A 23,419-nucleotide genomic window follows, 5' to 3' on the forward strand; every position below is an offset into this window, starting at 1 on the left:
ATAGCAACGCAAGCAACGGGAACAATGACAAGGGGATTTCATAAAATCATCAGCTAAATATGGCCGATCGAACAAAGACGGCCACAGACGCGGGCCGGCTGCCAACAAAACAAGTTACGCGCCAATTATTCGTAAACATTCGGAACGTTTGGACGCGTTCTGAAAAAAAAAAGTAAACATATTTTTTTCTGCATTTAAAAAAAATAATCTTACAATTTTCAAACGGGACTTTTGTTATTTTTCAATTAAGTTAAATAAAAACTAAATGTAAATATATAATTATTAATCTCAAATATATTGAAGATCTAATCAGTCGTTATCGTGTTATCGTCGGGCAGCCGAAAGGTCTTATTGTATTGTGCACTTAATAAGTGTTGGTTGTGAAAATGTATTGAAGCTGTATTGATAGACAATTATTATTAACTTTAAAAAAAATGGGTGAGACTGTTGAAATAAAAGAAGGCAAATACACACCTTTGCTTAGACAGGTAAGTTTCTGTATATTTTTCATGAAAACATAAAATTCACTATGTTATTTCTGTTTTCGCGAGTCGCAAAACAAAATACTTTTATGATTTAATCTCGCGTCTTTTCTTTTAATTTTATTATTTTCCGACGTGTTGAATACATTACAGTTTTCCTGGTCACCGATAACTAACTAAGCAGTAAAATTAAGATAAAATAAAGATATTTGTAAAACCATCTACGGACACATATAGAGTTTTATGTTAATCGTAAAATTAAAGAAAAAGCATAATTTCTTTATTTAAAAAAAAGCTGAAATTTCCTCTTAAGCAAAATTAATTGAAAAATTTAATTGTCTATGTTTAATTTTTTTATTTTCATCACTAACGTTACTGTCATGTCTTGTACTCTTGTACTCCGTATTACAAAATATTGGCGTTTATTTTCAACAAGCTGAAAGTTAAATTGATTTGATTCGCGATCTTTCGATGGAGCGGAAAGTTCTTCAGCGTTCATTCGCGCAGGTCATTTCAGGTTCAATTACAATTCGTAATAATTGTTGGCTGGTACAGTAACAGTTCCATTAGTTTAAGGCACTTGTGATTTCATGTTTGTTCGTTGCCTTTTTCATGTACTCCATTTTGGAATCACTATTCATTGAAATTCACTGATATCTGCACTATAATTATTTTAAACATAAAAGAAAAAAAAATTATAAGATGTAATCTAAATAAATACGCTTTCAGATCTGAATATTCAATTCAATTCAAATTCAAATTCAAATTCGTTGCCTTTTTCATGTACTCCATTTTAGAATCACTATTCATTGAAATTCACTGATATCTGCACTATAATTCTGAAAAACTTCTTATAACATTTTTGCTTTTATGTTTAAAATAATAATAGTGTAGATATCAGTTTAAGACTATGTATATTTATGAATTGACGTTGTACAATTCTTCTTCTTTTTCTCCACCTTATCGTCGGCACAGCTAATTTTTTTCTTCCATTCTCTTCTATCAGCCGTCAACACTCACTCCTCTCTCTCTTTCATATCGTCATTCACACACTCCATCCATGTCTTCTTCGGTCGACCCCTTCACAACTTCACGTGCAAAGTAGAGGGTATCTTGCACGTTGTATAATTATAAAAAAAACATTAAGCTGTCTGTTTAATTGCGATATTTGAAAAACTGTTTGCATGCGAATTTTGTGGATGAAATTACTAGAAACGAGCGTTTGACTTTTGTTGAGGGCGTGGTACATGCTCAGTGTGCTTACTGCGAATATTTTAACGTTCTCGATAGCGTAAAAGTTAACTCAAATTTGTATGCAGTTGGAACAGCGCCCCTAGCGCCAAACGTAGGCAAACGTTCCACCTCCATACAAATCAGAGTTAACTTTTACGCTATCGAGAACGTTAAAAACTCGCGCTAAGCACACTGATAGTAGTAACTAGTAGTAGGTAGTACATACTAGGTTCTGGTAATCGCTTACTACAAGCGCGCTACTCTTTTTACTAATTTCCCTATTCTACTCTTCACGCCAAAACGGATTATTGCACCGCGGCAGAAATAGCCCTATTGAGCTCATCGACTCGCAGACAGTAAGATTTTCTTTTTCGTTTTCCTGTTATTCTCTTTATGATCACAGATTCACGTGCATATTTAACTAGACGTCATATGCATGTTTGTGCCAATATTTCCGACTAATTTCGTCTTCTGAACATTTTAAAGCCAATTAAAAGATAATATGTTTATATTTGAGTATGTATATAGAGATATCAGAATGAAATTGTTACATGCAAACATTTCTATGTCAGTTTCAAACTGCAGAATCTTATTTTAAAAATCAGTTTTTAATTATAATATTTATTTTATTTTATTACCCTTATAGGCAGACGAGCATACGGCCCGCCTAATGGTGAGTGGTTATGTTCGCCCATGGACTGCAGCAATGGCAGGGGCAGAGCCAAGCTGCTGCCTACCCTTAAGTACTCTCCACAAGCCTCGTTTGAAGAAGGTTAAGTCATAGCGCACGGGAAACACCGTGTAGGCGAGTTCATTCCATAGCCGGATGGTACGTGGCAAAAAAGATCTCTGGAAACGCACTGTGGATGAACGCAGTGGCTCCAGATAGTATGAATGAACTCTACTCCGGTGGCGGGCGGTGCGATGGTAAAAACGAAATTTTGGAGGAAGCTAGATATAATAATAATAGAAACAACATTTCGTTTCTGATTTAAATATGTTGGCGAATGAAACTGCTAATATGCTGTTCCGGGAACAAGTTTGCATTGATAAATCAATGTTACGTATTTCAGATTATGTTTTCAATATGTCGATATACTTGTGTGTATGTTTAGAAAACAATATCTCTGACTGTCCTTACCATTCGTAAGAGCGTACCTACATCCTACAAGCCTCACATCGTCATTATCTATATTAATATTAACGTCAAACAAACAATAGCCAGCCATAAAACAGTCTTTTTATGTGTCGTTATAATTCATTAAAAAATATCATTCTCTTTTTTTTGCTACCTAAGCTGATAGCCTTGAGAGGCTATTTCAGCGTAACCTTAACTAGTAGGCGAGCTCGCGGGGCTCAAACCGGAGTGATGCTAACACTGACCCTAGCAAGAGCCGTGCTTCGCAGAATGTACCACCGGATCGGAAACGCGACCCACTGAGAAGATCCGGCGAGAAACTCAGTGGGCTGTGTCTATGGGTTAATTCGCTCGTCGAGCCCTTCGTCGCAAGCGACGGGTTCGACGAGAACGGTGACCGGTGCTTGTGGTGCTTAAAAGCACCGTTAATGGATCGGGAGGATCCGCCATGACTTGTGTAAAATTTGAAATAGTTTTTATTTATATATTATATTTTTCAATTAAGATTGTTCACAGAATTTAATTTTACTTCAGTCAAGAGACTCTGTTTGGTAGTTTTTTTTTATTGTTTATATGGGTGGACAAGCTCACAACCCACCTGGTGTTAAGTGGTTACCATAGCCCATAGACATCTACAACGTAAATGCCGCCACCCACCTTGAGATATGAGTTCTAAAGTCTCAGTATAGTTACAACGGCTACCCCACCCTTAAAACCGAAACGCATTCCTGCTACACGGCAGAAATAGGCAGGGTGGTGATACCTACCCGTGCGGACTCACAAGAGGTCCTACCACCAGTTTTTTATAATAATATAATATCAGTTAACACTCAGATGTTTTTAACTTGAACAAAGTGTTGGCCTAAAGGTCTAGATACCAGGCCATAAACTCCAAAAAAAAAAACTTGAACAACATTGAATAATGTCAAAATTAATCTCTATATAAATTAAATTATCTGTTATTGGGCAGTTTAATCTGTTAAGTTTATCGTATTTTAATACTACATATTATTACACGTGTTTTTATTTTAATGCATAAAAATCTCAAATTTTTTATCAATTTCCTGTTAGTTACTATCGAATAAATAATTCTTGAGGTTACGGTAAATAATTCGTTTCAATGTATCTATTTATCGAAATTCATCTGCTGTAAAAATATAAAGCGATTTTCGTTGCGATGGTAGGACATCACTAGAGAAAGGAATAGATAAATTCACTATGCCGATCCCACCTAGTGGGATAAGTGAAGATAAAGAAAAAAATTTAGGACGTCACTAGTTCGAGTATTAGTGAAGTAGTTAAATATTTTATTTAAATGTATTTAATATACAGGGTGTCCACAAGTAGTGGACCAACAAGGAATGGAACGAATTAATATTAAAAAAAAAAAAAAACGCATATTATCTTTGGTTTAGTTTTGAAGTTATGGATTTTTTTTTAAATATTACAAATTGTCGAAAATTAAGTATGTATGTACATCAAATTTTAAACTTTACAAAGAAAATGTTTTTCATCATTTTTTTTAATTTAAAATTTAATTTTTCAAGACCAAGAACAATAAAATTAAGTGTTTTTCTGAGATATTAATTATATTCCGTATACCCCATTGGTCCACTACTTACGGAACTTAGGCCTCTGAAATCGATCTTTTTTTGAGGGATTAATGATGGCCCGGAGGCCTTTCCAGTTTCACTAGGACAGGTGGGCGAGCAAGGGCGCAGCCAGGAGGGATGGGATTTGCTAATAGCTACTCGAGCGCCTCCAAAGGAGACCTAACAATTTAAGAGTAGCAGCTTCGCGAATGAATCTATTACCAGATCGGAATCGCAACCCGCTGAGAAGATCCGGCGAGAAACTCAGCGGGCTGATGTTTAGGTTAGGTTGCACGTCGAACTTTTTGGTAAATCAATCTCCAGTGCGGCCGGTCCATCGCCACTTGCATCCGACGTGACCCAGCGATGTTTACTAGGTCGTCGATCCATCTGCTAGATAGGTGGTCATCCCACACTGCGCTTGCCAGTACGTGGTCTCCACTCACGTACAACACACCCTGTATAATTGTAATTTTTATTTATAGCTTGTTCTACGTGTTGTGTACTCGCATTGCTTCGTTTAAGAATTTGATTACTTGTTATATTTAATACAAGAAGTCTCACGTATTTCACCGGCTTCGTTAACGTTATTCTGTCTAAGCATTTTTACTGCGGTCTTGGCGAGTCGAAGACATAATTAAAGCCATTCCTAATTTTTTTTCCTACCTATGCTGATAGCTTTGAGAGGCTATTTCAGCTTCACCCAACGTGTGGGTGAGCTCACGGGGCTCAAACCGGAGTGTTGCTAACACTGGCCCTAGTAATCGCAATATCTACCACCGGATCGGAAACGCGACCCACTGAGAAGATCCGGCGAGAAACTCAGTGGGCTGCATTCCTACGGTTCTCGGGTTTTGAAGTGATTCTTATTGAGGGTTAACCGGTTCGTTACGTAACGCGTTACGGCGGCAGTCTGGCTTCCCTTTCTCTCACGCATACGGCAACGGTAATGAGAGCGAGAACTCCTAACTATTTATATATAAACAATTTCAATATCAAATAGATCAGCTTATGTTATCACTTTTGTCGGGCGTCCCGAGACGCAACCTTTTTTTATTGTCATTGTATTATTACTAACGGTTCTTTCTTAATGCTCATGCAGGCAGACGGGCATAGGTCTCACGAGCGATCAACGTCGCTCATGAACGTCGGTAGTGGTAAGAGAACAGCCAAGTCGTTGCCAAAAAGGACATGTCATAGCGCTCGTGAAACTCCGTGAAGGGAAGCTCATTCCAGAGCCGGTAGCAGGGTAAATGGCAAAAAAGATATCTAGAAACGCACTTTGGATGCACGCAGCGGTTCTAGGGAGCATGGATGAATTCTGCTCCGATGGGGGAGGGGTAATGGTAAAAAGGAGGGGTCAGCGGTAGGCAGAGGCTTGGCCCGGTAGGCAGCGGCTTGGCTCTGCCCCTGGCATTGCTGAAGTCCACGGGCGACGGTAACCACTCACCATCAGGTGGGCCGTATGCTCGCCTACAAGGGCAATAAAAAAATCATCTCGAAAAAATCCTTAGAGCAATTTCCATGGAATATACGGTCCTAAATAGATAGAGGACCGAAGTCCGTCCATAAACCCGGAGGCTCCGAACCATCCGTGATACATTTCGATAAGTCTTCCTTGTCTACAAGAGCTGGAATGTACTCGAAATGTAGGAAACAGTACGAAATAATACGAAATCTATCTATCTATCTCTATATATAAAAATGAATTGCTGTTCGTTAGTCTCGCTAAAACTCGAGAACGGCTGGACCGATTTGGCTAATCTTGGTCTTGAATTATTCGTGGAAGTCCAGGGAAGGTTTAAAAGGTGAGAAAATATAAAAAAGCTCGGAATTATTAAATATAAAACAAACAATTTTGTTTTTCCTTTGATCTGTCCCCTTGATGTGTCTTTTATTTATCGATTGAGGCACTACGAAGTCTGCCGGGTCAGCTAGTTAATAATATTTTTAATTATGATAAGTAATTATCTAGGTTGAGACACGATTTCTGTGTCTCAAATAAATATGCGTTATATTATATATGCCCATGGGTCTTACGCCATACCACCATTAAAAGTGATTTCGAATAAATAATTCATATTTTCATCCGCAGAGACTTTAATGAAATATGTATGTGTGTACATTAAAATTCACATAGTCTATGTATGTATCTGGAACGACTCGCATACAAAGTTCAATCTGAAACCATGTCACGATGGTACGCTATTGTTATCTGTAGCACGAAGAACTAGAATTTGTTTTAAAACAACACGCAATTTACAAAACATTCATTTGTTTTTCGCTGCAAATCCGGAGTGACTCATCTACTAATACAAGTGTTGAATTCTTTAGGAAATAAAATGTTTTTGTGCCAAAAAATACGTAGCTTGTGCTGAATTCGGGCTTTTGTTTCATTAGTCGTTTCTGCAAATAAGATTTTGCTTCAGACTTGGCCGCTCACTATTTCTACCTATCTTATTAGCCTCGAGGGGTTATACTAGGTTTATCTAACGTGTAGGTGAGCTCACCGGGCTTAGCTTGGCGATTTTTTTAAAATTAGTCCTAGCAAGAGTAGTGCTTTGCTGGATTTTTTTTTATTGCCCTTGTAGGCAGACGAGCGCACGGTCCACAATGCCAGCAATGGCAGGAGCAGAGCCAAGCCGCTGCCTACCGCTTAATACTCTCCACAAGCCTCATTTGAAGAAGGACATGTCATAGCGCTCGGGAAACACTGTAGAGGGGGGGAACTCTATCCATAATAGGATGGTACTTGGCAAAAAAGACCTCTGGAAACGCACTGTGGATGACCGTAGTGGCTCCAGGTAGTATGGATAAACCCTACTCCGATGGCGGGCGGTGCGATGATAAAAACGAGATGACGGTATCATCTCAAACAATTCCTTAGAGCACTCCCCATGGAACATACGGTACAAAATACAGAGGGAACCGAAGTCCCTCCGCAAACCCAGTGGCTCCAAACGGTCCGTGAAAATGGGATTAAGATACCAATCTATAAAATTGCCAATAATAAAATCTGTCAATAGATTGGAATTGTGACCCACTGAAAAGGTCCGGCGAGAAACTAAGTGGGCTGTCTCTATACGGCGGCTATGCATCAACCGCGTGTTTCTTTCAACATCGGTTTATGGTAGATTAAAAACTATCAATTATAATTTTATAATTCGAAATAATTCCTATCACTATCTTAGGTTATAAATTGTATTCCAAGATCATTACTTAAAAGATTGCTACAAAATTGCAACGCTGAGTCGTTTTAATTTTAAATCAATCACATAGTATAAAACAAAGTCGCTTTCTCTGTCCCTATATCTGTTTGTCCCTATGTATGCTTAAATCTTTAAAACTACGCAACGGATTTTGATGCGGTTTTTTTTAATAGATAGAGTGATTGTAGAGGAAGATTTATATGTATAATAACATCCATTAACACGTTCGCTGCGGCAAGTAAAATCTTAAACCTTTGTCTGGTGCGGCGGCGGGCCAAATTGTGCCCCCAATGATTTTTCCGCCAGTGCGTGGTAGGTCTTTTTCGACACGTCAGCACAAGGTTAGATTAAATTGCTATAACTTTGCGAAAACATAATGTAGGTGAACAGTTTTTGGACTGTTGGAAAAACCTTGAACCCAACTTCTTTAGATTTGATTCGCCCCGGGATCTGCCGAATAGGAAATGAGAAATAAACCAGGGAAAGTGGCGGGTCGATATCGACCAGAACCGCACTAGAAAGTATTTTTAGTAGTGATGGGAAAGACAAAAATAAGGGGATTTCGAAAATAAAACAGAATTAAAGTAAAGAAATAAAAATTGTTTATTTAATTATTTATTAATGGCTGTCTTTAAAACATTTCGCACAAAGATTTTGCTTGCACATTCTGCAGTATGTTTTAATTTTTTTTACTTTCCTTTTCACCTCGGAACTCTTCATGGTTTCCCGCAGTTTTTCATAGCACCCTACACAATTTCGCCGTTTACCGCTCATCTCAAGGATATGATCGGCCGTAGGTGTTACTTGATTTCCTGAAATGATTTTTTAAATTCTGTGATTCATTTACCTTATGAATTTAACACATAAAAAAGTTACATGAATTTTTTTCAAATAGTCGTAACTTTTTACTGACAGCTTATTTTTTTTTGTTTCATAATGAAAGTTGCTCTCTACTTAGTGGGCTATAAGTCAACATAGGTCTCGTTAGTAGTGGACATTTGGACCACTTATGGTCACTCTTATGGATGATTGTTGCTCTGTCACACAAAAACTACTGCACAGATTTAGATGAAACATTCATGTCAAAGTAAAAATTTAAATTTAACAGATGCTCAGCTTTTACCTTAACACTAAAAGCAAAAAACACACTTAAATTAAGACCTACCGGTATTAGTTTCATTTAAAGACGAGACTGGTTTGAGAATATGAAATTTTCTTCCAGTGGGGCTACTGTAAATATGCTCTGTTGACAAAAAAAAAGTTTATTGTAATTTACTGCCATATTTATTGTGACTTACTCAGCGAGAGCACCTAAACTTACACATGATTCGATGCCAGCGCACGGCAACCCACTGAATTCCTCCGCTTCTATTTTGATAATTGTTTTTTATTGAATAGGGTAGGTATACTTTGAGTAGATTAAAGTCACAAAAAAGAAGTTTCTATTATGTAAGTATACCTAAACAATTTTGAGTCGGCCCCAAACAATCTATTTTATTAATTTCGTAAAGCGTGATGCGTGCCGGGTTAGGTATACCTACGTGTAGGTATGGTTAGGTTTACTTGTATTAGTTTAAGAACTTAGTTATTAAGGTTAAATAAAAATGGTTCATTATTTTTGGCTTTTCAATATTCTTAAAAGCCATTTTATTGGCTAAAAATAACAAAAATAACTTGAGGTGATTATGCATGCAAATACGCGATATCTAGTGATAACGTGAAAGTATTCTTTAAAAACTTAATTTATAAATAATCGACCATACATTTTCTAATATAATTGTAATAATGTATTATACTGTAATAGTATGTTTAAATAGCAAACAAAACTCACCACTTGTGCTTGGTTTTTTTTTTCTTGAAGGAAAATATCTCCTGACTGCTGTCACTATCACTATCTGCACCGCAAATTAATTTATTTTCCAAAATATTTATCTTTCTTTTGTTGCTTGACATCGTGCCTTTAATTTTAAGGAATAAAAAAAACGTGACGTACGTCAGTTCCGATAGCTTGCCCAACACTAACTGGCGAGGCGGGCGCTCTGTGCGGTATCGGGCCGCCAACAGCCTGTTGGGACGGCGGGCCACAATAGGCCTCCTCCCGCACCGAGTTGATGTTTTTTACCGTCAGTGCGTGATAGGCCGATAAAGGCCTGCCGTGATGTTTTTATAGGGAACATCTATACTTTTGACCACAATGTCAAATATATATTTGTCTTTGTCGTACCTTTACAAACACCTGAGATAATCGTTCCGCACCAGCGAGAGGGACATAGTTTTCTTCGTCCGCACCAGGTGAAATTCCGCGGCAGGCTGATTTGGGCCTGTTCCGCAGTGAACGTGTTAAATAGTGGAGAAACCAATAATAAATTACAGTTTCGGAAGCGAAGCGTGGGCGGGCCGCTAGTGTAAAATATAAATGTTATTACAATTGCAAACCAACGAAACTCGAACAGCGTACGATTTATAAACAATTTAAATAAACGATAATAATTTGTTCCTGAAGCCGACTTCGAATGGGTAATGAGACATTCATAATGTAATGTGTACACAATGTCGCCTGTCTGAGGTTCTGGATGTTTCGAAGAGAAACTTTCGCGTTCCAAGAATTGCGCGTGGCGTGCCGTGAATCATATTATCCGATTGATTGCAGTATTTAAAAAAGTCCAGTCGAATAATAATGGACTTTTATTCATTGCGTCATTTTTAATACGCTTTTATTAGCTTCAGACGTATGTATGTTAGGATGTAACGGAATCTTTGAACATGATTTTCACCCCATTCAAAACGTCGGATTAACTCGAAATTTGGCATACTAATTAAGGACGGATGACAATGCAACATTTAAAAAAAAATTGTAATTTAACTAAAAAATGAAAAATAAATAATAGTTTAAAAAAACTAAAAAAATACTCTTTTATAGAAAATCCAACAAAAAAATAGAAAATAAATTTTAATAAATTTGAATTAAAAATAGTGTAAGAAAAAATTATTTTATTGTAAAAAAGCGTAAGATGCTTTTCAGGTTATTATCAAAATAACCCTTCTGCTCATATCTGTTCATAAAATATTTATAAGTACTGATACCATGTACCCCACGCTTTTTTTAAACTATTATTTATTTTTAATATATTTGATATCGTTTTGGCCTAAAGGTTAAGGGTGCTCGTATCAATCCAAGCGATTATGAAAGCGTCCAAACTATGCAAAAAAACATGTATTGATCCCAGTTCATGGAACACTGCCACGTATAATGTCGTCTAAAAAAATATCAACTTTGGGCTTATTGTTACCCCAAACTGGCTAACATAAAGACTATGTAAAAGGTAGACTTGTAAGGTAGACTGTATACAAATTTTAAACAATTCAATATTTCTCTGGGCTCAATAAACCTAGTGCTTCATTTTTGATAGACACTCGAGCTAAATTACATAAAAACATAACCTAAGCTAACTTTAGAGTCGCATAGAACATTACCGAGCGCGTACGCAGCCTTGCAGAAGAATCCAGAATGTTCCATAATCAATTATGTCAACAGTTCCATGAATGTAACACGATGATCGCGTTACATTATTAGTAATAAAGCAACAACAGGAAATTAGCTATCCTATATATTACTTTGCCGTGACAAGAGGTATAAGCGGTTATTATTAGCCAAAATATAAAAAAATATGCTTAGATAGCTAAACAAGCACACGTTCCTACTAGTCTTTAGCCGACTGAGTTTCTCGACGGATCTTCTCAGTGGGTCGCGCTTCCGATCCGGTGTTAGATTCTGCGAAGCACGGCTCTTGCTAGGGTTCGTGTTAGCAACGTCATCAGGTTTGAGCCCCGTGAGCTCACCTACTAGTTAAGGCGACGCTGATATATCTTCTCAAGGGTATCAGCTTAGATAGGAAAAAGAAAAGAAAGAACTAGTCTTACGTGTTACCGCAGAGCATAGACAATCCAAATGCTGTAATCCATTTTTAGAAATGAGTTCGACATCTCAGTTGTATTTTATTACGTATGTCACATCGTTCAAGCCAAAACACGTAATTTTTTTTCCGACCTAATCATTGGAAGCCTAAGGGGCTATTCCAACTTCGCACAGACTGGTAGGTGAGCTCACGGTCTCAACCTGAGAGAATAATACTAGCCCTAGCAACAAGAGTGCTTCGCTGAATCTACAACCGGATCGCAAAATTATAATTTGCGTAACTACTGGTGGTAAGAACTCTTGTGAGTCCACACGGGTAGGTACATTTCTGCCGTGAAGCAGTAAAGCGTTTCTGATTGAAGGGCGGGGCAGCCGTTGTAACTATACTGAGACTTTAAACTCATATCTCAAGGTTGGTGGCAGCATTTACGTTGTAGATGTCTATGGGCTCCAATAACCACTTAACACCAGGTGGGCTGTGAGCTCGTCCACCCGTCTAAGCAATAAAAAAAAAGAAAATAAAGGATACCGTCTCTCAAATCGGCAGCGATCTCAGCCTGATAATAAATAGAACAGAACTTTTTTCGACGAATGAATCCATTTTAACTCAAATTCAATATCTTAAGCTGTGATAAAACACTCTTTATCTCTTCATCTATTGCATCGAACTAATCTGTACGAGAATATATAAATAATAACATAATAAAACTGCTCATAGCTACACATAATTCCTTGTAACATGAAGAGCTAAGCTGTATTTCAAATAGCAACTAATCAATTAGCATGTACTTACGTAAGATATTTATCACATACATAGTGGTGTATGATTTTTCCGTGTCTATCATTTACAAAGACTGCAAATTGCATGAAGTTTTTTTCTTATTTTATGTGTGAACTAGCTTCACATAATAATGTCATCTGGTGTCGAGAGGGCCTACTGAGTTTCTCGCCGGACCTTCTCAGTGGGTCGCGTTTCCGATCCGGTGTAAAATACGGCCTATCACCATTAAATGCCCGTTATGATGTCCATGGGCATCAGTTACCGTTTTACGCTAGATGGGACGTGACCTCTTCAGTCATCAATAAATACATACAGTACGAAAAAAAAATACATTTCAGGGCGAGCCCTTAACGGTAGGCAGTGACTCGGTTTTCCGCCTGGCATTGCTGACGTCCATGGGCGACAGTAACCAATGACTATCAGGTTGGCCATATGCTCGTCTGCCTACAAGGCCAAAAAAAAAGACATACTATATACAATAATATGGTTAACTAGTTGTATATTGTGACCCCCAAATGTCGTCACACATAACGAAATGGCCTACAGACGAATTTCATAAGCGTACTTAAATGTTACAATTATTATCTTTCAAATCCACAATCTAAATAAAGTAATTAAATTCTAGAATCCTACCGATCTTACACGCTGATATAATATTTATATAAGATCGATTATCATTTCTTCTAGTACATATCGATAGCCGGCGGTAATTGCTGTCCACTGTATTACGCGTATTCGTTAAGTTATCAAAACCTTCGTATTTCGTAAATCTGATATAAATTAAGGGCATTCGCGTAAGTAATTGAAAAATAAATTGAGTAATTAAATTTATCTTCAAGTGCCTATACACCAAGGTTGGTAATTAAGTAAAAAATAACTATGTATAAGATTTTGCATAACCGTTATCAGGAGCACAGAAAGGGACATAGAGTTGCTCCTCAAAAAAAAAAATACTATTTCCGATCGATAATTATTTTGACGTGAGAACGTCTTATAATTCCATGGAGCCGGCTGCACGCACGAAAAAAATGACTCGTGCGGCGTTACCTCGCTCTGAGGCGTTCCACTTAAGGCTTGAAGTGCAAGCGAGAGCGCGCAACGAGCGACAAAGAGGCACAATCAGCTTCCGCGTTCGGCAGCGTTCGACATCTGTCTCTCTCCTACTTGAGTGAGCGATGCAACCGCGTGGACAGCTGCTATACAATAATACATTTTTACATGTTTTCGTCAAGTATGAAGTTCAGTGAAAAGTGAATGTGGTGTCAATTGTCCATACAAAATATCTATGAAACAAATAAAATTAAAATTTTCTTTTGAAAAATGAAACCATTCCATCAGTATTTTCTTATGACGTTGTCACGTTCAACTATCGTCATTACTGACATTACTGACCGACTTTACAGACAGCCGATTTTTTTGTATATTATCGCGTGCAAAGCCGCGTTATAAACGCTAGTCTTTATATAAACGAAATGTTACTCAATAAGATTAATCGTCCATTGTCCCGTTGTACAAACAATTTCAGACGGAAGTGACTTACTTATTTATACTTGTGACGTCACAGTTGACGCAAAAACTGGAAATCTACTATAATACTCAGTATGTATCTAAGTATATATTCCCTGTAGACTCCGAAATGTTTATTTTTCTGCCTAAGCTGATATCCTTGATAGGATATATCAGCGTAACCTTAACTAGTAGGTGAGCTCACGGGGCTCAAACCTGACGACGTTGCTAACACGAACCCCAGCAAAAGCCGTGCTTCGCAGAATCTACCGCCGGATCGGAAACGCGACTCACTGAGAAGATCCGGCGAGAAACTCAGTGGGCTGTGTTAATTTACTCATTGAGCTCTTCGTCGCAAGCGGCGGGTTCGACGAGAACGATGACCGGTGCTTGAGATACCTAAAAGCACCGTTAGTGGATCGGGTGGATCCGAAATGACGTGTCCGAAATGACCGGATAGATTAAATATGAAGTTTTCAGGAAATCTAAAGTTTAGCATAGCGAGTATGAATTTTGGCAGCAACCTGGTTGAAGTTAATTCGAAAATCGATCAGCACAGAAGGGTTTGCCGGGTGATGGTAGACCGCGTTCCCCCGACCGCTCTGGGGGAAGGTGTAACGCGGCGCCATCAAGGCGGGTTCTCGGCCCACTGAACGAGGGAACTGGTGGTCGTGTCGCTGGCGGCCGCCGGTCCGGCGTCCGTGGGACGGTGGGATGGATGTAATGTGCTCTGCGTCAACCCTGTCCAGCCGTCTCAATAGCCCCATCTGGGCTCCGGCCCGGTCCGAGGTAGGGCGCAGGTTATGAGCGGCAGGAGTTTTTAGTGAGGTTCAACTCCCACATACCCCAACTGCCGCGCGGGTGGAGGTCCGGCGATTTTCTCCTGTGGAAAAAAAAAGCACAGAAGGGTTTGACTAGTTGATATAAATGAAAACGAATTTATTCGATTTACCTGTGACTGTGATGGAACCAGACATTTTTGATAACGTTAGAGCTATATATCATGACCATCGAGATGAAAAACAAAAACTATATTAAACAGAATTGCTCTTATATTGACTACGTAATTTACAAAATGGCGCCTTATAATATTGCATCAAAAGATATTACCACTTTTTTGTAAGCGAATGATAATCCTTGAACAAAATCCGTCATTGTATCCCCTTAATCACAACGTCAACGCAATAACAATATATGATATACCTCGTGCATACAGCCCTCGGCTAATCTTGATTGTTCGACAAACATATTTCATTGCGACATGAGTGTTATAAGATTATAGATACAATGAAACTCAATGAGAGAGGTTTAAAGTATTGTTTTACTGTGATACAGGACTTTTATTACGGACCCCATATAAAGGAGTAAACAGATAACCGGACTAAACGGAAATTAATGCAATTGTACATCCCATTACTAATGCAAATAAATTGCTAACAGATTGCTATCCCTGCAGACTTCACCTTACAAGGAAGGATAATAGAAATAAATGAAGGTGGTCCGGGGGCCTTTCCAGCTTCACCAGGACAGGTGGGCGAGAATGAGGGAAGCATATGTCCTATGCAAGCATAAACCCAACATCAGTATTGAGCGGTTCAAATATGATAAAGTTTATGATAGTAATAAGACGTTATCTGGAACTTTGTATAATGTGTTTGAGTTGTTTGTGCCTCCTAGCATGGACTGTTACCTGGAATGTGTTCTATGGGAGGAGTTATTTGAGATTACCCCGAAATGTGATTTTCACCATCGCAACATCGTACCACCAGAGCATAGTCAATTCATTCTACCTGGATCCACTGCGCTCATCCATAGTGCGTTTCCACAGATCTTTGTTGTCACGGGCCATTTGGATTCGGATTTCCACTCCACTGTGTTTTCCGCGCCTGTCCTTCTTCAGACGAGGTTTGAGCAGAGTCTTCAACAGTAGACAGTGGATTGGCTGTATCGCTGGCATTCCCGACGATGACGGAAGAAAGATTTTCGTCAATTTGCATGTTGCATCGGTTGTGCCAGTTCAGTGTGGGGTGGGTAGCAGGGTAATTCAACAGCTCCAAGCCAGGACTTTCTCCAGTATTGGAAACACGAACAAGAGAACAAGCTCCTAGTCCAAAACCTCATGTTCCGAAAATGGTTAAAGATCTGCCTTCCCCGGCCATCGATCCTGGACCCTGTACCACGGTAGGGTCGCTAACATCCTTCAAGGTTATCGAAAAACTATAGCAACGGTCGACCTTTTTGTTTTAACAGATTTGTTCAGCACCAGATAATGATTGTAATCAATCCGTAATCTTATCGTGTACTTGAAAACTGCAAAACAACTACACGTTTTTTTTTAAAAAATCGGTTAAGGTTAGTTAATGTCGTTTGATATGACATTGGATGGATGAAAAAAAATCCGAAAAAATGATATGCGAATTTTGAAAACTCCGTGGCTTTTTTGCTTCCTATCTAATCGCGGGTAGTTTCGAGGGGCTAATCCAGCTCACCGGCTTGCTAGGTGAACTCACGAGACTTAGCCTGAGAGACTGCTAACACTAGCCCTAGCAAGAGTAGTGATTCGCTGAATCTACCACCGTTTAGGAATAGCGACAAGCCCACTGAGTTTCCCACCGGATCTTCTCAGTGGGTCGTGTTTCCGATCCGGTGGTAGATTCTGCGAAGCACTGCTCTTGCTAGGGCCAGTGTTAGCAACACTCCGGTTTGAGCCCCGTGTAGGTGTTAACGTGTAGGTTTAGCCCTTTCTGCTATCAGCATAGGTAGGGAAAAAAAATTGCGACACATTCAGAAGATCCTATGAGAAGTTTTGTGGGTTATCTAGGGCGTTACATATAAACAGAAACGAACTAGATAGGATTCAAATCCCTCACTTCCCCATAGAGGGAACAATATCGTCTAAGAATTATCCATTCAATTATCAAGCGTAATTACTGGAGGTAGGTCGATTTGTGTACCCGCACTGGGATGTACTAACATGCTGCCTATTTTTTTAATTGTCTTTGTAGGCAGATGAGCATATGGTCCGCCTTATGTAGATGGGTTAGTGTTGCTTATGGACGCCAGCATTGTCAAAGGTAAAGTCAAGCTACTGTCTATCACTTAGCACTCTCCGCAAGCCTCGTTTGATGAAGGATATATCATGATAGAGCCATATGGTACGTGATAAAAAATATATTTGAAAACGCACTGTGGATAAACGTAGTGGTTTCAGATAGTGTTAATAAATCCTACTCCAATTGCAGGAGGTGAGTTAATAAAAAAAGATATTAAGGGACCATTTCGAGCAATTCCATTTCACAAAGCATTTCCATTTCTTTAACATTTTTTTCGGTTCGTAAGGTGGGATAGCCGTAATACAGAATAAAATGGAAACTTCGACGTCATGGTTTTCTTTTACCTTTGTAGGCAGACCAGCATATGGCCCACATCATGGTGAGTGGTTACCGTCGCCCATGGACTTCAGCAATGCCAGGGGCAGAGCCAAGCCGCTGAATACAATGGATACAAGGTGGACACGGCATTCACACTGTGATGTCTATGGGCAGCTGCAAATTATTTAAGACCAGATGGACAGTGACCTCATTTGAATATTTATAAAAATATGGCAATCTTTTGCTAATATTAACGTAACCTCGGATGCGAATTCTAAAAAGGTTGTCTTCTATATTACAATATTTAAACAATAAAACTCTATTTGATTATCTTTTTAACTCAGTAAGTTACTAAGTAGAATAAATTATATCCATTTATGGTCTTAAAAGCACCATGACCTTCATTCTTAAGGCCGCAAAATTTTCTTTTTATCTGTAGTGTGATTCTTAAGTTTTGTGTATAGAAGGTATGAAGGGTGGGGGCAGCCGCTGTAACTATACTAAGATCTTAGAACTTATATCTCAAGGTGGGTGGCGTATTTACTTTGTAGATGTATATGGGCTCCAGTAACCACATAGCACCTGGTGGGCTGTGAGCTCGTCCACCCATCTAAGCAATAAATAAAAAATAAAGTCAACGAAGTCGTCCGTAGTGAAATATGGTTCATTATATTAATTAAGTTAACGGCGTTTTAACCGGTAAGACACCAACAAATTATCCTTAGGGACTTGACTACAATAGAGTCTCTGAAGAATGTTTATATGTGTATGTGAATTTGAATGAAACAGGTAGCGATTGTCGATATAGATTATTTTTTGCTTCTGATAATAATTGTAAATAGACATGCTTTAACAAAAACCGACTTCGAAGCTTCTAAGCTTAGTTTAAAAATCATGCTTTAATAGCTTTTATATTGTACACTATTCCCCTCTTCCCAATCTTATTCCCATCTCTCGTATTTCACTCTGCTAATGGTTTGCTGGAAGAAAATTCATGAATGAGTTAAGCTCGCCTTTGTACATAGTATTTAGACATTCTTTAAATCGTTTTTATTGTATTTTCTTTGTGTGTACAATAAGTATAAATAAATAAATAAATAAATTCGAATAGAAAAAAAATGATATTTCAAAACAAATTAATATAAACTAAAAACAATAATCATTGAAATCGGTTGGCGTGATATTGAGTTATTGAGTTATTCATCTATTTGTCGCACACATACTTAATTCAAATTTAAGACTTATATGGTTTTCTCATAGATACCATTATCAGAACTGGACTAAATTGGACCACGCGGGAAGCGTCAACTTTCTAATAAAAAAAGAATCATCAAAATCGATTCACCCAGTCAAAAGTTATGAGGTAACAAACATAAAAAAAATACAGTTGAATTGAGAACCTCCTCCTTTTTTGAAGTCGATTAAAAATACAAGGAATATGTACGTACGTACGTACGATTTTACCACAGACATTTGGGATATCAAACAAAGTATAAATTTAAGAAAAGTTTGGAATACAATATTTATGGAACTACTTTAATGATTTGTTTCTTCAAATCGCAAATAAAAAAAAACAAATCTAATAATCCTTGAAGCGTTATGAAACAACGTATTTATTGGGAAAAAATAAGAAATCACACATCAGCGAATTGCAAAACTTACTTATGTCAAGGTTTCAATAAATTATGCTTATACCACGCATGCCCGTGATACATTTTTATTTATGATCAAACTATTTTTCCCTGAGGTCTGACAAATGAATTAGCAATAGGTGAGGGTGATTTTCATGCGAAAGAACGTAGCAGTAAACAAGCAAAGGCCCTTTTTTACAGGTGGTAGGATGTCTTGTGAGTCCGCACGGTTAGGTACCATCACCCTGCTTATTTCTGCACTAAAGCAGTAATGCGTTTCGGTTTGAAGGGTGGGTCAGCCTTTAGACCTTAGAAATCATATCTCAAGGTGGGTGGTGGAATTTACGTTGTAGATGTCTATGGGCTCCGGTAAACACTTAACATCAGGTGGTCGGTCAGTGAGCTCCACCCATCTAAGCAATAAAAATAAAATAAAAACTTAGACCTTAGAACTCCTATCTCAAGGTGGCACATTTACGTTGTAGATGTCTATGGGCTCCGGTAACCACTTAACATCAGGTAGGCAGTGAGCTCGTCCATCCATCTAAGCAAAAACTCTACATCCAGATTATTTTATTCTAGTAATTAAAGCCAAAGGGAGTCTGTGCTTGAACTTGTTATATTGAACGAAATGTTTTGACATTTAGTAACTACATTTCAATGACGTATAAGTCGAATCAAAGATTTGAATTTGACTAATGAAAACCAGCGTCCCGGGCGCCATTAAGCAGGCCGAATGCAGGCAACATTGGAGGAAGCTGGTACAAAAACTAGACCAAGGTGGTCACGACCCTCAGTAATGAGGAAACGACAAAGAAGAAGAAGAAGAAGAATGAAAATGCACCTTGTGAATTGCGAATACGCGAAATGGTAGGCAGCGGCTTGGCTCTGCCCCTGGCATTGCTGAAGTCCATGGGCGATGGTAACCACTCACCATCAGGTGGGCCGTATGCCCGTCTGCCTACAAAGGCAATAAAAAAAGAAAGAAAAAAAAGGATTTACCTTTTTTTATTTATTTTTTCTTAGATGGGTGGACGAGCTCACAGCCCACCTGGTGTTAAGTGGTTACTGGATCCCATGGACATCTATAACGTAAATGCGCCACGCACCTAGAGATATAAGTTCTAAGATCTCAGTATAGTTACAACGACTGCCCCACCCTTCAGACCGAAACGCATTACTGCTTCACGACAGAAATAGGCAGGGCGGTGGTACCTACCCACGTGGACTCACAAGAGGTCCTACCACCAGTAATTACGCAAATTATAATTTTGCGGGTTTCACTTTTATTACACGATGTTATTCCTTCACCGTGGAAGTCAATCGTGAACATTTGTTGAGTACGTAATTCATTAGAAAAATTGGTACTCGCCTGAGATTTGAACACAGGTGCATCGCTTCAACACGAATGCACCGGACGTGTAATTCTTAGGCCACGACGACTTCAAAAGTCGTCCACGACTTACCTCTGTAAGACCCGTATATAAATCGTAAAGAATAAAGAACGGATTATATTTTGATAACTCAACGTCGTAATATTTCGATAATGATTACGTAGCTCATGCTAATCTCCAAATTTACAACGATAATCGTCATAGACAATGCAAAAAGTTTAAGGCCATTTTAATTTAATATATGTAAAAGAGATCATTTACATACATACATGTGTATATTGTCCACTGGTTTTCCCAATATTCTGGGTCAAGTTTGCCCCCTTCACAGAGCTAAAGGACCAAAAATTTTAATTTCCGTTTACGTCGAAAAACCAAGCAATTTTGCTGGTGATTCTTGGAGCTCGCTATTAATATAGAGCCCTCCTCCTCCTCGAGTCGTGTTCCTCATGTCTGAGGGTCGTGACCACCATCACCCATGAGCTTCAATCTTAGGATCTTTTTCCACTTTCCCCTGTCCACGGCGTCATGCAGCGCACTGTACACTGTACTGTCCAAAGCGGTGCGGATCTGATCGGACCAACGAGTATGGCTGCGGCCTCTAGATCTGTTGCCTTCAACTTTCCCTGTGATCATAAGTTTTTCCAGGTTATCGCCGTCTTTCCTCGCAATGTGACCAAAATATTCGAGATATATATTATATTTATATAGAGCCCAATTAATAGATATTTTATACTGAATACCGCTATCAATGGTGTTTCGAGCTTAAAATAGAACGCAGAATTATCGAAGTAAGATGAAGAAGAGGTACAAATAATATTAATTTGGGTTTTTTTAATTTATTTTTTGATTTATTACACTTCATGTAAAGTTTACATTCGCGGATTAAATGCCTAAGGCATTCTCTATCAGTCAACCAAATGTAGTGGAGAGTTGATAATGGTGGGCGCAATGAAATTTGTATTAAATTATAAATACATACACAAAAATATATACATACATACATATTATAATAATTTATACAGTATTCAAAGGAATATATGAATACTTTTTTTACTATTATTTACTATTTACTAAACAAAAGTATAACATTATAAGTTAGATTAGTTTTCGTTATCATATTATTTTATCCTATACTAGCTGACCCGGCAGACTTCGTAGTGCCTTAATCGATAAGCAAAAGACCTAAACTTTTGCATAAAATAAACTTCAAAAAAACAAAAGGAATCCGTCCGACGGAGGACACATCAAAGGAAAAACAAAATTGTTTTTTATATAATTCCGAGCATTTTCATATTTTTTCACCTTTTAAACCTTCTCTGGACTTCCACGAATAATTTAAGACCAAAATTAGCCAAATCGGTCCAGCCGTTCTCGAGTTTTAGCGAGACTAACGAACAGCAATTCATTTTTATATAATATTATACCTAGTCAGGTCATAAGTATTGTCACACAGTAAAAACTTTTCTTTTAGAAAGCTGGCCACAAAAAAGTTTATTGAATTCGAATGTCGAATTGTTCATGAAAATAAAAATGTATACTTTTAGAATTTTACTCATTTTTAAATATGGAGTGGACGCTTAAAGAAGACCGTGTTGCAGTTATTGCGTTGCATCGTTGCGGTTACGCGCCAATTCAAATTTTTAACATACTGAAAATTTTGAATATAACCAAAAGATTCGTTTATCGTACCATCAAACGATACAATGAAGACTCTAGTGTAGATGACAGGTCAAGAAGTGGTCGCCCTCGGTCTGTTAGGACTCCAGCAGTGATAAAAGCTGTAAAGGCGCGAATTCAAAGAAATCCCAAACGTAAGCAGAAACTGTTGGCCCTTCAGATCGGGCTAAGCAGAACCACGGTGAAAAGGGTGTTAAATGAAGACTTAGGGCTTCGGGCATATCGAAGAAAAACAGGACATCGTTTGAATGCTCGTCTAATGGACCTGAGACTGAAGAGATGCCGCGCTTTGTTGAAGCGGTACGCGGGAAAAAAATATCGGGAAATTCTTTTTTCAGATGAAAATTTTTTTACCGTAGAAGAGAGCTACAACAAACAAAATGATAAGGTGTACGCACACAGTAGTGAAGAAGCGAGCAACCGTATTCCGCGTGTCCAACGAGGTCATTTTCCATCCTCGCTCATGGTATGGTTGGGAGTTTCTTATTGGGGCTTAACAGAGGTACATTTTTGTGAGAAAGGTGTAAAAACGAATGCAGTTGTGTATCAAAATATAGTCCTGACGAACCTTGTGGAACCTGTTTCTCATACCATGTTCAATAACAGGCACTGGGTATTCCAACAAGATTCGGCGCCAGCTCATAGAGCGAAGAGCACACAAGACTGGCTGGCGGCGCGTGAAATCGACTTCATCCGGCACGAAGACTGGCCCTCCTCCAGTCCAGATTTGAATCAGTTAGATTACAAGATATGGCAACACTTGGAGGAAAAGGCGTGCTCAAAGCCTCATCCCAATTTGGAGTCACTCAAGACATCATTGATTAAGGCAGCCGCCGATATTGACATGGACCTCGTTCGTGCTGCGATAGACGACTGGCCGCGCAGATTGAAGGCCTGTATTCAAAATCACGGAGGTCGTTTTGAATAAACTTTAGTGTCATAAGAATCTATGTTTTGTTAAGTTCATTTTGGTATATGAATGGTTACATAATGAATAAACTTGTTTCAATTATTTTACATGTGACAGAATTTATGACCTGACTAGGTATATATAAGTAGATATAGATTTGTAAGGAACATTTTGTACTTAGCACATTTATCTTGATTAGTCTTGCACATATATGGTTCATGTTACAAGCTAGTTTTTTTACTTATTATTCTGTTTCTACGAATAATTTTTATTATTCGTAGTTTTGTGTCTTTTTTTAGCCTGTGTATTGTGTGCCTAACAAATAGATACATAAAAAAAGACTACCGTACAAAGTCAATACCATTCACGTCCTTACGGATCCATCAGATCCAATAACTCTTGCTTTAGACGCGTTCAGCTCTAACATTGGGAGCAGGCTTAGGGACCCCGGTAACCGTACTCGTCGAACTCGACAAAGAGTTCGACGTGCAACCCATCCCATGTATCAGCCCGCTGAGTTTGTTGCCGGATCTTCTCAGCGGGTCGCGATTCCGATCCGGTAGTAGACTCATTAATGAA

The 23,419-nt window shown here is 38.4% G+C and overlaps 1 protein-coding gene and 1 long non-coding RNA gene across 2 annotated transcripts in view; one reads left to right on the forward strand and one right to left on the reverse strand.

The window, feature by feature from the left end:
• The window catches only part of LOC101746523 (facilitated trehalose transporter Tret1), a 27,830-nt gene continuing 4,411 nt past the window's right edge, over positions 1-23,419 (forward strand). The window contains exon 1 of the mRNA XM_004926921.5: positions 1-488. Within this exon, the coding sequence (XP_004926978.1) occupies positions 435-488 (54 nt within the window). The 5' untranslated portion in view covers positions 1-434. The remainder of the gene's footprint in view (positions 489-23,419) is intronic.
• Positions 8,240-10,243, reverse strand: LOC119630677 (uncharacterized). Its single transcript, XR_005246385.2, has 3 exons — positions 9,486-10,243; positions 8,820-8,897; positions 8,240-8,466 (listed from the first exon to the last, which is right to left on the reverse strand). It is a non-coding gene; the product is annotated as an uncharacterized LOC119630677 (long non-coding RNA).

Source organism: Bombyx mori, chromosome 27 (genome assembly GCF_030269925.1).
Source record: "Bombyx mori chromosome 27, ASM3026992v2".
Classification (NCBI taxonomy): Eukaryota; Metazoa; Arthropoda; class Insecta; order Lepidoptera; family Bombycidae; genus Bombyx; species Bombyx mori.